This window comes from Neolamprologus brichardi, chromosome 14, assembly GCF_056152115.1.
Source record: "Neolamprologus brichardi isolate AB-2024 chromosome 14, ASM5615211v1, whole genome shotgun sequence".
Classification (NCBI taxonomy): Eukaryota; Metazoa; Chordata; class Actinopteri; order Cichliformes; family Cichlidae; genus Neolamprologus; species Neolamprologus brichardi.
Window position 1 is genome coordinate 16,318,794 of NC_142117.1, and position 16,482 is coordinate 16,335,275.

Below are 16,482 nucleotides of genomic sequence, written 5' to 3' on the forward strand. Positions count from 1 at the left end.
AAGATTAGTGTACAAGATGTCAGGAAGGTAGCCCTGATGCTAATTAAATTCACCATTATGAATCAGCGGTGATGGTGAATTTCACCCCGATTCACATTGTCAGCGGGGTTTGAAGAGAACATTGTAATGCCAATTCTGAATATTCATATTAAGGGATTACTCCATAAATGCGATATCAACATTTCTTATTTTCAGGCTTTTCCTCCCTGTTTGTGGCTCGGAGACCTGAGGCCAGCTATCCTGTTGAAGTTGTCTCACATACACACTCTATGTAGTTTTAGTCTTGAGCCAACGCAACTTCGAAATAACAACAATGTGAACTTCTTACTCTTAAGACGTTCACGGAGCTACAAAGACTGACTGGCTTGTTTGGGTGCAACTCTTAGCTTGGTGTGCTTAATGTGAGTTAATGCTGGAAAGCTTCATCCCTGCATCACATGTGCTGATTTAAATTTGATGGCTCAAGTCATCTCTGTATGTCAAAACAAAATACTATTTTTAACTTGTAAGCCACAGTAGATTTGTCTTTTGTGTCCACAGCATTTACTCATCACCAAACGTTTCAGTCTTATTTACAGACTAAATAATTTCCTTTCAACATCTGGGCGCTGTAAGCTAATGCATATATGTATATGCAGTATATGTGTGGACTGTTTTCAGCTGCAGAACTGATACAGATGGCAGGCTTGTAGTACAAAGGGACTCGAAGGAGCATGCATGTAAACAGTTGTGACCGTGTTCAGGGTAAAAACACGGCACGCAGTGCTTCCGCTGACAAAAATGCAGATCTGCAAGACAAAGGAACAAGAAAACGTGGCAATTAATGAGCAGGGTGGCTTCACTGTTAAGTTTGGCCTTTTACAGAGATTTGTTGACAGCAACATAATCTGGAGGTAAGGGCAGATCATCCTGCCATCTTGTACACGACAAGTTCACTGTGCTGGTAGCCGGCAATATATCATCTGTAAGTATGACAGTGACATCTGTGAGAGATTATCAGTGCAGTCCAGTGGTTTGCAAACTATAATGTCCATTTTCTGGTAATTTTATTGAAATAAAACTAATAATAATAGCATCAGGAAACTCTCATGCGTCTGCCTCCTCTGCTTAAACTGTAATAATTTAAGTTAATGTGGCTCCTTCCCTTGTGGTGCCTCTATTCTCCACCAGGGGGCCCACCCCACAGTTTGAGAACCACAGGACGGCACTTACAGCAGTGATTATCACTTGTTACGGTCTGTTCCAGATAGTAGGTCAGTAGAGGAAATGAAATGGGTTTATTACAGCTGAGTGCATTAGCGAAGTATTGAAAAGCTTTCAGAATCCTTTTTCATGTTTCAGCTATGTTTAGTTAGGGCCTTGTGTATTCTCCTTGATTTAATGCCAGACCAAGTGTCCGTGCTTGTCAGGACACAGGAAAGAGAGCTGGGCAGGAGGAAAACGTGCCACAACCTAAAGCACCATGCTTCATTCCCATGGCGCATTCAGAAGCCCTTGTGATGGTTTACTGAGCTGCTTAGTACAGTGAGGAACTCAGTGTGCTACCACCTGTTGCACGACAGAAATAGAAATTCACTTGTGCTCACAGGTCCACGTGTAAAATGCAAACCCTTTGAACACTGTTACCGCTACGAAAGAATTATTGTGCTGTACGATTCTTCTACACCGTGTTGAAAACACAATATGGAAGGTCTTGTTTTGAGCTTTACCATGACAGCACAGTGCTTTCTATTTCAGCGTGTCACTTGCTGGCGGTAGCAACGCTGAGTGCTGAGGGAAGGCAATGGAATGAGAAACAGGCAGGAGGGATATCAAAAAATCCCACCAGTCTGAGAGCAAGAGAGACAAGTCAAAGATAATCAGGGCTGGACAAAAATACAAGTCATGCTTACTCTCAGGATGTGTTGTCTTTCATGCTGGGGAGAGAGGGGAAGAGTGTACACACAGGGAATAAAAGAAAGGAAATAAACCAACAGAAGAAATAAAAAGAGCACAAAATGGGGGGAAAAAATCCAATAAAGAGCCTTCTGTAGAAACTGTGTTCTCACTTATTAGTGGTTAAATCCACTTAAACCCACACAGCTGGCAACCTTTTTGTTTTTTTTTTAAAAAAAGGTTTAAAATATTTGTTAAGTGGATATTCAGTGGCTATCGACAAAGAGAACCATGGTTAGGAAAACAGTGTTAGCACACCACCTTGTGGTGAAAACACAAAACTGCAATAATCTGCGTCGATTCTATACTGTGTGATACCAGTGAAATATGTGGGCATATTAGTCAAATCTTGCACTGCAGTGCTGAAGAATTGTTGTCTTGCTTTGCTGCATCAAAGGCCCACTTGCTGCTATTTTAAGCCTCCTGCTAATCCCTTCCTGCAGGACCAGTAACACACACTGGTGGTTCAGTGCTCCAGTAAACAAGGTCAAGGACAACAGACCTTTCAGCTCCTAAGCAGTGTTAGCAACTAAACCAACACTTTCAGGTGTCACAAACATGACATGAAGACACCCCAGCACACATACGCAAACCACACACACACACACACACACACACACACACACACACACACACACACACACACAGACAGAAGGAGATAAAGAAGGCGTGACTTACGTTGTACCAGCTTTGGCTCTTCTGTGGAAAGAGAAAAAGAGGAAAAGCATTTAACTCCGTGGAACTAGTGAACAGTGCAGCAGGCTTGAAGGCTTATGCAGATACAAACGATCACCTTTTTAATAACCAGATCCATCAGATGTAAAACAATAATTTGTTAACAGCAGAATTCCCCACACTATTTAAATAATGTACTCTATCCTGAACATGGAAACGATGGAGGGTTAAATTATCTTCCAGTCCACTTACGTATGCACCCAGACAGACATGTCTACTTAACAATCAAATATAGGACTTTTCCCCAAATCTTCCAAGGAAGACCTGTTTCCTGTGTTGGTGGAGCTGAAAGTAATTTAATTCTAAAGCATGTTGCGTGCTGCATTCGCTGACTGGATATACTATGTTTGTCTTTCAAAATATCTTTACAACAAGACGTACATCGATATGTCTTCAAAAATCATCACATTGCCTGCGTGGAGTTTATTTTTTAAAGAAAATGTGAAAATTAATTCACCTTTGTAGTTTAGTGAGAGCTGTGATGATAATTAAATGACCTGTAATGGGTGTGAAACGTGTCACTGGTGATTTTCTATAATTTATTCATTTGAGGTCTCTTCTTAGACAAACAATCACGTCTGTTGCAGTTTTACAGCAGCAGAGGGCAGCAGAGGTGCGGCCTAATAAGATTCACAATTCCATTCACATAAACACACTTTCAACTCTAACAGTCTAAATGCAAAAAGTCCCACAGAGGGAACATGCAGGTGATCATTCAAAGGGGAGAACAAAGAAGAGGGTTTTCATGGGAAGAAGACGGGGACTAAAGAGGAGAAAGTGCATCATACAGCATGTGTCTGGCAGCAGAGGGATGATTGACAAAGAAATATTATATTAATAAAAAACCCCAAACTGGCACAGTAAGTTAAATCTGATGTGAATAACAGACTTTGCGGATAAACCAGAATGAGTTTTGGCAAGAACACAGAAAAAAAAAAAGTAGATGATGTTGATTGTGACAGTGTAGCTGAAGAGTGAGTCACATGTTTCGTATCACACTTTGACTTGGCAGCTTTAGAAATTGCCACAAAACACAAATCCTGGACTGAATGAAGCCCTAAATATTGCAAAACTGTAATTTTAAAACACAGAAATATTTAGTTTGTTTGTTTTCTGTTCAACAGGGTTTGCTGCTTTTCTGGTGTGCGCAGCGTCAGCTAGCATTTAGCTACAGAAGCAGGCTCAAGGCTGTGATGATAGCTGGGCCAATGTGCGCTACTCTGATCTGAAGGTGACAGAGAGAAATTACTCAGAGTCCACTGTCTGGACAAGGCGTGCATGTATGCATGTGCCACTGTGTTTGACTTCCTGTGACTACATAAGAGGAGGGGCAGATTTCTTGGTTTAAATTTCAGATCATATTGTTTTAAAGAAATAGTTTTGTGTCGGGGCAAAAGAATTGGCTCGAATAATAATATTTTGTCATTTACAGTGCTGACAGTCACTACAGTGGAATCAGTCTTCTGATTAAGCCGGGCTGATTATTTAACATTTCAGAATGAAATCAGGACCCTTTCGCATTGAGTCAGAGGGTGGGGGCGCACTGGAAAGGACAAGAGGGACGGGAACTAGAAATCCATCTCTATATGATGGGTAAGTGGAGGCCTAAGGGACTCAATGGGAGGCAGCAGGGATTGTGAATGGGTCAAATGAAAACAAGAAGAAATGCTTACTTTAATCAGGTTTAGCCTGTCATACTGAAAGAAAATTAAAGAGAAAACAAAAATGTCAACTAAAGCAATGAGCAACGTAAACACTGACAGGAATGGAAACGCGACACACTGATATCATAAGCGCCTGTGGCTCAAGTACAACTCTGAAATAACACTGCCAATACCGATGTAACAGCGTCACAGGGCTGACTGAGTGGTTAGGTTAGCCTCTCCATCTAGCTGGATATGTTACATTAGATGCCTGATTGATTATTATTACATCAGGACTGCCGTTTATGCCGTTTTGCATAGAGGCACGGTGCATACGTTTCTTCTACCAAATGCATCTTTGATTTGTGCATCATTAGGGTTGGGGCGATCGAGCTCACGTTGCTTGGACCTAATGCCATTGCTGAGGTCATGTGACCACTGCAGGCCACAGAGGCTTTATATATGTATACATATACATATATTATTTATATATCTATATATATGGGAGATATTGCAAAAGAGTTAGGGTGGGGGTGGAGAGGGTTCAAACTGCGGCACATAAAAGGAGAGTCATATGATCAATTAGGATCTATGTGTGTGCACTAAACTGATTGTGTGACTGCGCAGCAGCAAACAGAGCATCAGGAGGGCTCTCTTCACACCGACCTCCAATTTACTGACTCACTCTCCCATTTTTGCGTCTTTCTATTCATTTATGGTAAAAATTGCACCCTATAGCCTGAGTCACTGTATAGCCGAGCCATAAATTGAATGACTGACATGAAAAACACTGCGACAAGTAGCAAATTAGATGATGGGGCTACAGGATAGCTGATGCACCAAAACGTGACTGCAGTCTGGAGAATTGTGGGGCATGTGGTGCAAGAAATTTTTTTAAATTAAATATAAAAAAAAGATAAGATGAATTTCTTTCATGTGATGACAGAGAGGCTGCTTAAATAAAGATCCGGTCCTGCTGCTCTGGACTAGGATGCTGGCAGTATTTTAAAGAGTTCATCCTTCTACAGCAAGGGAATTACAGTATATTACTGTTACAGCATAACAGATGTAAAGCACTCATTACCGCAGTGTGATAGCGAGATAAGTTTGTAAAGAGAGTTACAGGACAAAGGCCCAAGCAGGGAACAGGAAGAGGAGGTGAGGAAGGAATTTGGACAATTATTTGCAATATTTATTTATGTATTTAGTGAATTTCTCTACATCTGAATAGGAAAAAAACAACAAATAATCCTGATGTGACATTTCTGTAGAAATTCATGTCATATAAAACCACCAGAAAGGGAAAGGAAGGAAAGAGGAAAAGGAAAGGAAGTGAGTGAGGTTGCGTAGGGTTATTGGTATTGCAAAAAACGTCCATCTGCTGTGATGAAGGGTGCAGATGGGGATCGCAACGGCTGCAGTGTGCACAAGGGGGCAAGCCGGGTTTCAGGGGGAAGCATTCGAAAAACAGGAATGTTGTTTTTTGGGGTTTTTTTTCACAGCGCAGCTCACAAGACAGGAGGTGTTGCAGAGGGGAAGTGGGCACGGAAATATTAGAAGAACAGAAAAAAAGAGTAATGCTTACTTTGGAAAGACGCTTGTGAGACTAGCATGCAATCAGGAGAAGAACAAAGAACAAAAAAATCAGATAGAAAAATGAAACCCCAAAAACGAAACAAACTGCAAGAAGAAACAGCTGACAGTACCAACAGAAGAGCTGAACAGTCTTTATCAGATGGTATGTATTATCATTATGGCATGTAGCAGTAGCAGCAGCAGCAGCAGCGAGGAGAGAGACGGCGTGCACAGTGTGATGTGGAGAAATGAAAACGATCTCAAAAACCCAACGGAGATCAGCGGAGATGGATGAGGCAAAGCCAAAAAAGGAAATGGAGTGTGATGGCTTGTATCTTCTGTGAGAATACCTGACTTTCAAAGATTTAAATTCGCTTGTGATGAGAAATGCTGATGAGAACTCAGATAGATCCAAAAGAGAAAAAGCTCCAACACTTGAAAGCTACACAGAAAACATGCTCAGCGCAAGAAATCCTAATCTCTGATTTGAAACCATTGTTTACATTTTACATTTGTCAATGTAAGTCATTTCCTGGATTAATTTTGTTGTTTAGCAAGCTAAAACAGGTACAATATAAAACTTTTACTGATTGGCTTCTTTAATCTTTTATTGTAAAATTAGTGAAAAAATGTGTGTTCAGGAGGAATAGAGAGAATAGTGTTATCTGTTCAGATTGGTTTTGGAGGGGTGGAGTGATAGTTACAGATCATCAGTCACCTACCAAGTCAATAATCGAGCCGAACACGTGCATCACTACACTAGAAAATAACTAAAGCCGGGCCGACACTGACGTGTTAGTGCAGCCACAGTTACACAGCTGGATCACAAGAGTTAAAATATCATCACGAGTGTCAGAGAGTCAGGAGGACTAATTTAGAAGATGAAAAAATGTAATGCAACATAGCAGGACTATAATCACAGAGGAAATCCAAAGCATGGCAGGTAGTTGCTAACCTCATTTCGGTGCCCTCCTATTGATTTATGTCTGTTTTCTACACGATTATGTTCTTGCTGAGTGTAAGCGCTCACGTTATAAAACCAAATCTTCTCCAGAGTCCTGAAAATTCGTCTCCACCATCTTACTGTATTTGAGCCAAAGTGGAAACAACAACGTAAAGATTACACTCAACTGTAATAATGTGTATGCTTAGGTTTGAGGTTAAAGACAACATATTCTCAAAGCAGGTAACACTTTATACTAAAGATCATTGTTAAATGGTGAATAGATAGCTAATAAACAGCTTACTTATTTTGAACAGTTTTTGATGTTATATTACATTATAATTAATAATGTTTAATAATTGGTTAAAATAAGCAGCTTTAAATGTTCAGTATTCAGTTAAAAGGCGTCCCTGATAATGATTGATGCCCAGTCAAATCAGTTAGTGTACAAACTAGTTAACTAGTTAAATGTTATTAATAATTATCAAACATAATCAATGATAATTCCTTCACACTGAAATATTTTTTTTACTACAGTTTAATTAATTCTCAATGAATAATTTATTACTGAGGATTATTACTAAGTGTTCCACTTAGGCCTTATCCTGCCCGTCTCACCTTTATCTTTGTCTGTGATATTGACACCTGGTGTCCCACTGTGAAGCAGCTCTGTGTGACGCAAAGTGTTGTCGAGGTGTACGGGGGCCTCTCTTTCTGCAGTTCTGAGTGTTTTGGGTGGAAAGGACACACAGCTCAAAAAGGGCTGAGAGACGCTGAGCGCTGGATCCTCTGTTTTATCCGTTTTTAAAAAAAAAATATGCCAGTGAAAGTGCACCGTGTTTCAGTCCGTATTGTATTTCCATCTGATCAGATTCCAGATGATGCATCGAGAAGATAAAAAGGCGACTCTCCCGTGTACTCACCTTTGAGTTCTTTCCCCCGCTTCGCGCTGACTGCACGGAGTACGTTCTCTGGACAACCTGCTCAGGCGTGGAGGGGGACTTGTCAGAGGAGTGGTCTGAACCCTTCTCCACCATGTTCTCACCCTCCTGGCTCTGTGGTGTGGGAGAGCGCGAGCGTTTACGCAGGACTGGTGAGCAGGCGGGCGTGCTCTTGTTTGAGTTACTGGCAGTGCTAAAACAAACAAACAAACAAACAAAAAAAAAAAAAAGAGAGAAAAAGAAGAGAATTCATTCCAATGTGATTTAACCTCACAACAAATATTAAGACAAACTGCTCTGCATGACAGCGCTGACCTACAGGTCAGTGTGGACAGCAGCACAGCACGTACACTGTTTGCTCAGCCTTACATCACTTGAGGCTTAATAGGCTTGAAGCACCATGTGCTAACCTGGCTAATAATGGCCAAGCTAATACGGGAACTCAAAAACAACAACAACAACAAAAGCAGCAATGACGAAAGGAAATGGCGTAAGCTACATCCACACAGTTATTAAGAAATCTTTAGAAAAAATATCAAATTTGAACGATCCTCACTGTGATATTTCACTATTTCTGTTTTGCATGCAGTCCCAGACCTTAACTGTGCGCAAGGTTCCTATCTGCTAGGCTCTGTGATCCAGAACTAGACTATCTCAAACATCTCTGGCTGAGTAAGGAGCCTTCTTCTCCTAATGACAGAAGCTAACAAAAGGCCCTGTAAGTGATCTGTGTGACAGTGTGCCTGCCAGGCCTGGTTACTTGACATGGCGTTATGCAAGCCATTACGTCAGTCGATGGCTGCTGTTAGTGGTCATGAATTACTGATCTACCGTTACATTTGGGACTTCACTGCAGCTTGGAGCCTTGAATCATAGAGAGCGGTGATGACAGCTGCTGTCTGACTGTCAGATGCTGCTGTACCAATAGCTGCTTGATTTTAAAAGACAAGGACATCACAGAGCCTTCACATCTGTTGACTCACCAAGATAAATAATGCACGCCTCTGACATCAATACATATGATTACCTAAAGTTCAGTTCTTTAAGTCGATGATCATTTTAAGTATAGTGTACATTGTGTATTCCTTAGTGACGCCATTAAGAATACATTAAGGGAAAGCTGTCCTTAAAAGACATTAATTGTTAAACATTTAGAATTTTAAGTACACATTAATTTCTGCCAACGGTAAAGGACCACCACATGAGATTTTAGTGCAGAGCTACAGTTTAGCTTTCTAATGAGTATTTTTATTGCCTCTCACGCTCCCTCTTGTGCTTTTTGGCTTTTCATATTAACTTCTGGCGTTGTACACGCCAAGATGCATGCTATTAAAGTTTGCAGCTTGCTGATCTGATATGCACTGTGCAGTACAATCTCTGTCTCAGCCAGAAGATTTGTAGTTAAGCGCATATACGACATACCTGGAAGTTGGGGGACAATCAAGCAAATACTTTGATTTTAGCACAGGCAACACCCAACCCATAACCTGCTGAGTTTCCAAATAAAGGATGACATACTAGATTAAAATCACAACGGACAATGAAATTATGACATTGGTTATTCAGAACGACACCTGTGCTGCTTTTCTTTAAAGGTGAATGGGTGGTTTTGTAAGGTTATACATTTTTTATGATGTAAGCAGATTCTTGTCTGGGCTACAAAACACTGTGGGAAACCCTGTGGGCAACTGCACATGATGATAGGAGGATGGAGAATGGCACAAATTTGGCACATGCCCGTAAGTGGTGGGGGCGGCTGTTGTGTTCCGTGCTGCTGGTGGACGTGTAAACCAACATGAAGCACAAAGGTGTTCAATGAACGTCTTTTATGTTTGGTCAGATAGAATATTTGTGTTTTGGGGACTTTTGGGAAGACATGATGGGCAGATTTCTATTTTTTATTACTGGGTTGGACGCAAACCCTGTTACTTAAATTTGGCCCTTAAAACTGTACTATGTGCTGGGTCTTCTTCAGTGTGTTTGAATTCCAGAACAAAAATATAGATATAATTAAATACAAGACCCTTTTATATACTAGTTCTTCACTAATGTATTGTATTTGATCCATGACAAATTTAAGACAGATTACCATCATACGTTTTATTGTAATAGGCTGTGACACATGGTGAATTCCCAACCAGTTCACCCTATTCTAGTATTTTCTCAACAATTCATGTGAAAGCATAAATAAATCATGACTGAAACCACGTGTGTAAGACCAAGTGATGCACAAAAATACAATTCTGTGCACCATGTGCCCCTTGACTGGGACAGGTGACTTATAATCAGAACAGCTGTCACCAGTTTCACAAATATCAACCAGAAAAGGTGCAAGTAGCGCACTATACCAAACCTTAGAAGAGCACAGGTACATCAAATAGATGTATTAACAATATATATCAAAATACAATAGCTACAGAACTGGAATCTCATGACAAACCAAACCTGCACCAAAAGTCCACACTCAGTCATGTGTCTGTGTTCTCAATGATCTCATAACTGCAGACACAAACACATTTTTGTGCAAATAATACAGATAAAACATACTGTTTTCGTGACTTTGCATCCAAACAGAGCATTTTACTGTAAGACATAAAATCTCAGTCTGCACATTTGTTTGTTTCTTTGTCCGCCAACTCCAACACCTACATCGCCAGGAGCTGAGCGATAAAACTAGGCGCACGTTTGCATCTTAGGCTCCTTTAAGTTCTTTTCCATATCAGATATTATGATATCACCATGTTGCCTAGGAACCACCTAGCAATGGGCAACTTATATGAGCTGCTTTCAGTATTGATGCACCTGCATCCTTTTATTTCATTATAATGACATTTTATTTATGTCCACAAAACTTAATTTATACACCATCAGACACTTGATGGCCATCCATCCATCCATCTTCATCCGCTTTATCCGGGGCCGGGTCGCGGGGGCAGCAGCCTAAGCAAAGAGGCCCAGACCTCCCTCTCCCCAGCCAGCTCCTCCAGCTTATCCGGGGGAACACCAAGGCGTTCCCAGGCCAGCCGAGAGATATAATCTCTCCAGCGTGTCCTGGGTCTGCCCCGGGGCCTCCTCCCGGTGGGACATGCCTGGAACACCCCACCCAGGAGGCGCCCAGGGGGCATCCTTACCAGATGCCCAAACCACCTCAGCTGGCTCCTTTCGATGTGGAGCAGCAGCGGCTCTACTCTGAGCCCCTCCCGGATGGCCAAACTTCTCACCCTATCTCTAAGGGCTTGATGATCACTTGATGGCTTCATTTAAAAATCTGCCAAATCCAACATAGGGAGCTACCCACTGTGAATAATTTGTATTACCGCATCAGGTTGCCTGGCAACCACCTAGCAATATGTAAAAATGACCCGTTTTTAGCATTTATGTGCCTGCGACATCTTATGCAAGCATCCTGTTGCCTTAATTAAACAAGAAATAGCACAAATAGGCCAACAATACTATAGCATGGGCATGTGCTGGGCTCATAAATGTGCCTGTCGTGTTATTTTGCATGTCACATCCTAGGCTGGTCACTCTCACTCTCACACTAGCAGGTCTGGACTAGAGCTGCAAGACTGGATGGAGTTCCCATCTGGTCCTATGAAGGTTAATTATACTAAAAGTCAAAATGCTTGGATACTACAATGTAGCTACAATGTAGCTTGGTAGCATCACCAAACAAAAATAGACAATACATAAAGATAATGGCTTCTATAAGGGTTACCTGAAGAGCATAATTCATGTGAATCCATGTTAAGTTTGAGAGATGCGGTTGGGTAACAAACTAGCAAATAGAAGAGATAACAAAAAAAGACACGGCTCATCTCTTATAATGTCCCCGCATGCAAAACATGTACAGCGACCCCCACTTGTTGTTTTCAGTAATAGGAATGCACGGATCACCTCTCCCTTCCACATACACGGCAGTAAACAATGGAAACACTGAATCCGTCATCAGCGTATGAATGACTGAACCCAATCGGTCATTCACACAAGAGTTTGCTCTTTGAACCACCGGGCTAAGTGTGGACAGAGTGAACATGCAGCCTTTGCTAGCCTGGAGAAGAGTGGACAAAAGCATCAGTCGCAACTGCTTTGTTCTTAACTCCCTCATGAAACACAACACTGAGACACAAAGCGAGGACCTGTCACAGCATTATCTCTGGACGCTAGTATGTGGTGTGATTAATGTCAAACACAGAGTTCGGCAGTAGATTAATAGACAAGGCTCTTACAGTTATCACGTCATATGAAAATGCTGTATGTAACAGACATGACAAACACTGCAAACCTATATGCACTATTGGTTGTATTGGAGCTAAAATAGGGAAAGAGTCCCTACTGCGTCATAGGGTGGCAATGATAAAGTGGCCTGAAGGCTGCTGTGTACACTTATATTCAGTGACATATATACAGTATACACACACAGAGAACTTCAAGAAATTTATCAGTTTAAAAGAAAAACCCAAAAACATATCACTTGGAGCATTGCCTACTACAAAGCTCAAACACAGCTCTACTTTGAATGAAGATCGCTATAGCAACAGTGGACAGGATGGCTTAAATATTCAATGTGTGTGGCTAAATATACTCAAGCTCTGCAGTCAGAGAAGCCGTCTGAGCCGAAAATACAGCAGGACGGTGATGTGACAGACAATACCGCACGTGACAGACAATACCTCACAACCCATCTGGGCACCGTCATTGTACATTTCATGATTAAGCAAGTGTTTGTGTCTTCAAACAAACAGCTGTCATTTAAACATTGATTATTTACATTGCATCTGAGAAAACTTGAAGGTACAAACACAACTTGGCTCCGGAAATGTTTGGATTTTGCCTCTGTATCCCAGCAAATGGAGTTGAAATGAACTGAGATCCAAGGGAAGTGCAGAGGCTTGGCTTTAATTCAAGAGACCTGATAAACTGTTACATTAATTGTTGAATAATTGCAAACTTTTTTAATGCTCAGACTCTTTTAAATGCAAGTGAAAAACTCAAAACCTATTTTGTGGACACCTATGGGGCTATTTCTTTATTTCATTAAGCAGATAAGAAATCTGAAGATGTCTTATCTGCAGTTGCAGTTGTCAATGCAATGTTTCAATGCAATGTACATGAAGTAAATGGAGACTAGGATGACTTATTCCTGTGCTTTTGTTGGTTCTGAGCAGTAGCTTGGACTGAGTCGAGCTAAGACTTGATGATACAACGAGATGAGTAACAAGATTTTTGTTGTCCAGTTTTGGCATTAAGTTTTGCCTAGTTACATAACCCCCCCCCCCAGAGAACTGACTTCAAGGTGTTAATCACACAGGATCTTGACGTGCCAGCCATTCACAATAGGTCAAGTTCTTGCGCTCATAGTGAAAGAAAAAAGAAAAGAAAAGAAAGAGAAACAAGCTCGCTGTTTGCACCACTTTGTTATAGTCTTTTCTTTAAATAAGCTCTAAAGCCCTAAATCCAACCGGCTCAAGCTGTCCAAACGCTCAACTTCACAATAGAGCAGAGTTCCGGGCCTTTCCATGGGCCCCACTTGTTTTCACAGTTTTGCTGACCCTGGAAAATACCCATCTGGCATTGGTCCTTCAGCTCTGCTTGCTCCCAAAGGACCATGAGGAGCACCACGCTCGCTAGCAACCACTGCACATGCGCTCCCAGGAATGCGCGCATTGAGCACACAGGAGCAGAAGTAAACATGGGCATGCGCGTGGACGCACAGTATGTATGCCCACTAATCACACCAGGCACGTCACAGTTCGCTTTGTCTTGCCGAACTGATAAAAATAGTGACATCGCACACACAATCTACAAAATAATACAGAATAAACCACTTATTTAAATGTGCCTGTGAACTGCACAGATTACATAACCAAAACCATTCTACCCCACCCATCCCTTTTTTCCCCTGCATATGCACAGTGGCACTAACGCATGCATCACAGAATCCACCATACCCCTGATGAAAGACACGGCCCCTCAGCACCTCCTCACAGCAGCCCTCAAGGCAGCGACAGCCCTCGCTGGCCACCGTCACACACTCAAACACCACCATGTCCTCGTAGGCAGCTCCCAGTGATGAGCTGTTCACCCAGTGGATCATCCCACAAACTGCACACAACACTTCTTTTCTCTCTCCGTGCAAAAGAAAAGGTAGCTGGAGAAAAACATGGTGAGAGTGAGAGAGACAGAGAAAAAAAATGGAAGGAGGAGGCTGGGTGATTTCCTTCAGCAGGCTTACAGCCACTGATCTTCCCCAGCCAGCTCTGATCTCCTAATAACCAGCTTACGTTGCCCTTAACACCACCTGCCAAAGAAGACGCATTGGTGGTCTGAGGTGCAGCTCTCATCCTCCTAGGATTTTCCTTCTAAATAGAACGTGTTGATCCAAGCAGGGAAACTCATCATTATGCCGGCTCCGTGTCAGTCTGTCTGAATGCAGGCAGGTATGCAGGCAGTTGTTCCCAGAACTAACCTGCTTGTAGCCATGTAGGGAGCCACTCCGCAGCGCTCAGCCCCTTTCAATCAGCTTCATTCACGCAGCGGGAGCCTTAGATGAGGAACAGGAAGAAGGAGAGAGGAGGTGGATGAAGGGTGGGGGGGAGAGGAAAGAGGGATGAGGGATAAAGGGGAGGAGGGTGGACGAGTTCCGGAGCATGCCAGGAGGATGAGAGGTAAAGAAGGAGGAAGCAGACGCAGCAGAGCGAGCTAAAGGGAACATATTTTGTTCCCAACAGATGGAGAGAAGCCACCGAAGCCAGGATATCAGACCTCGTTCTTCTCTTTCTATCATGCGCTCGCCTCTCCTTTGTCAGATACGGGCTGATAAGCTCCCGTTCTCTCTTAGCAACCTGCACTTTTCCGTTCCCCCTTTTTCTTTCTCTGCTCTCTCAGCCATTGGATCATCTGTCTGCTTATTGCCTCTCCTAGTATCCAAGCGAGGCTCTTCCTCTCGCGATCGCTGCTGCTGGGTCACAGGATTTCAGGGCTGCAGGCTGACAATAGATAGAAGAGACTGAAAGAGAATGTGCGAGCCAGGCTAGAGCGAGAGCGGGTGAGAGACAGAGACGGAGCTAATGAGGAAAGAGATGGCTTTCACTTTGCATTCCATCTCTGCCCAGCGCCGGTGCACTGAGCCTGCTTCTTCCTCAATTATTCATGTGTTTCATGAATCGGAGGGGCTGACATCACCGGCATTCAGGTCATTTTACACTGGAAGCTCCTTTGAAATCGCATAATGAGCCACCCATTTCTCAGTGGTAAACACATTTCATGTTTCACACCCACACACATGCACAAAGCCACAGTGTTTTTTTTCTAATACTAGAAGTAACCCAAATTCATATATTTCAAAAGAATCATAGCTGCTGATGCTCCCTGTATGTGTCCAACAAATATTTAGGATTAACCTGCGATTCATCTGTGGAACTGTCACTCCATAGCTCCTAAAGCATTCTGTGTTTCCACTTTGTCTCATGGTCACATGAATAAATAAAGATTAAAATAAGAAGCTGTATCATTGCTATCCATTTTAATGCAGATATACAAGCAGTTCACTTTGCATTGTAACACACGTGTGCGACGCCTGTCATTAGTCATTCCTGCTGCAGTGGAGAGTGCTTCCTGAACTTGATCTCACCTCTGATTGTTTTGCATTTTAAAGCAAAGAGTGCAGCAATAATCAAACATGCCCCTGAATATAAAAGGCATCGCTGATTTAAACTTCACATGAGCCTACAGTACTTTCCCCCGAAGCAGTGAAAACACATTATTTTTACAGACAGTTACATTATACTTTAATGATGTTTTATTAATGCATGCTCAAGCTCTAATTACGGAATATAAAGGTGCATAGTTTTACAAATTTGGTATTTTATACATGGGCGTTTGAGTCATAAAGGTAAAAAAAATGAAAACACAAGATTACAAAAACAAATTGGCTTCTTATGGATTTCACATGGCACAGTAGGAGAAGTGGATGTGTAAATAACAAAATAAACCATCCCTAAATCCCATTAAACTGTTCACAGTGATGACTCATAGTCACACTAGTTCCATTTTCATATGGCCATTTTGCTACAGGGTGCCGCAGCATTCCTATTTATTTCATGTGTTCATGTGTAGAAGGGCTCAGTCCTCTCCCTTCACCCAAGTCTGATGCTTCCAGGATCTCAGCTCCCAAACTAGTCACAGGTTTCATAGACGTCACGACCTGCTCGAAGTTTTAAAGCCCGTTTCTGTTATTTTTTGTTGCATTTAGTTTTTATAGCAATGTTAAACTAATGTTGGTGCTTCCTACCTCTGCTTAGCATTAAATACTATCAATACTGGACTTTCTTTTCCAGTTTCTAGTTTTTTTAAACGTGCATACAGTATAACTGTATTTATGTTGGTGGGTTTGGGATTAGCGAACCAAAATGTACCAATTAACCTAACCCCACTAACTGTGGGAGGAAGCCGGCCACGCAGCCAGGTGTCGGAATCGAATTCAGGACCTTCTTGGTGTGAGGCAACAGTGCGGACAATAATTACCTGGATTACATTATTTTAAATAAACTGAAAATGGAAAAAAATCTGAACATAAAATCACACAATCATTCACATGCCAGCTTTGTGAGCCATTAAAATTCTGTTGTTATCTATAACTTATCGAATTAGACATATTTACACCTTCATGTAAGTCAAATAGATGCAAGGTTTTGGCTATAGGACTGGA

At 41.9% G+C, this 16,482-nt stretch overlaps 1 protein-coding gene across 5 annotated transcripts in view; it reads right to left on the reverse strand.

Annotated features, from left to right (window-relative positions):
* The window catches only part of gramd1bb (GRAM domain containing 1Bb), a 72,709-nt gene that overhangs the window by 15,140 nt on the left and 41,087 nt on the right, over positions 1-16,482 (reverse strand). The window contains exons 4-8 of one of the 5 annotated variants that reach the window (XM_087850904.1): positions 7,755-7,965; positions 5,899-5,919; positions 4,344-4,367; positions 2,614-2,634; positions 1,893-1,916 (exon numbers count right to left, since the gene is read on the reverse strand). In XM_087850904.1, the coding sequence (XP_087707030.1) occupies positions 1,893-1,916; positions 2,614-2,634; positions 4,344-4,367; positions 5,899-5,919; positions 7,755-7,965 (301 nt within the window). The remainder of the gene's footprint in view (positions 1-1,892; positions 1,917-2,613; positions 2,635-4,343; positions 4,368-5,898; positions 5,920-7,754; positions 7,966-16,482) is intronic. The other 4 variants (XM_087850906.1, XM_087850907.1, XM_087850908.1 and 1 more) reach the window with 4 other exon arrangements.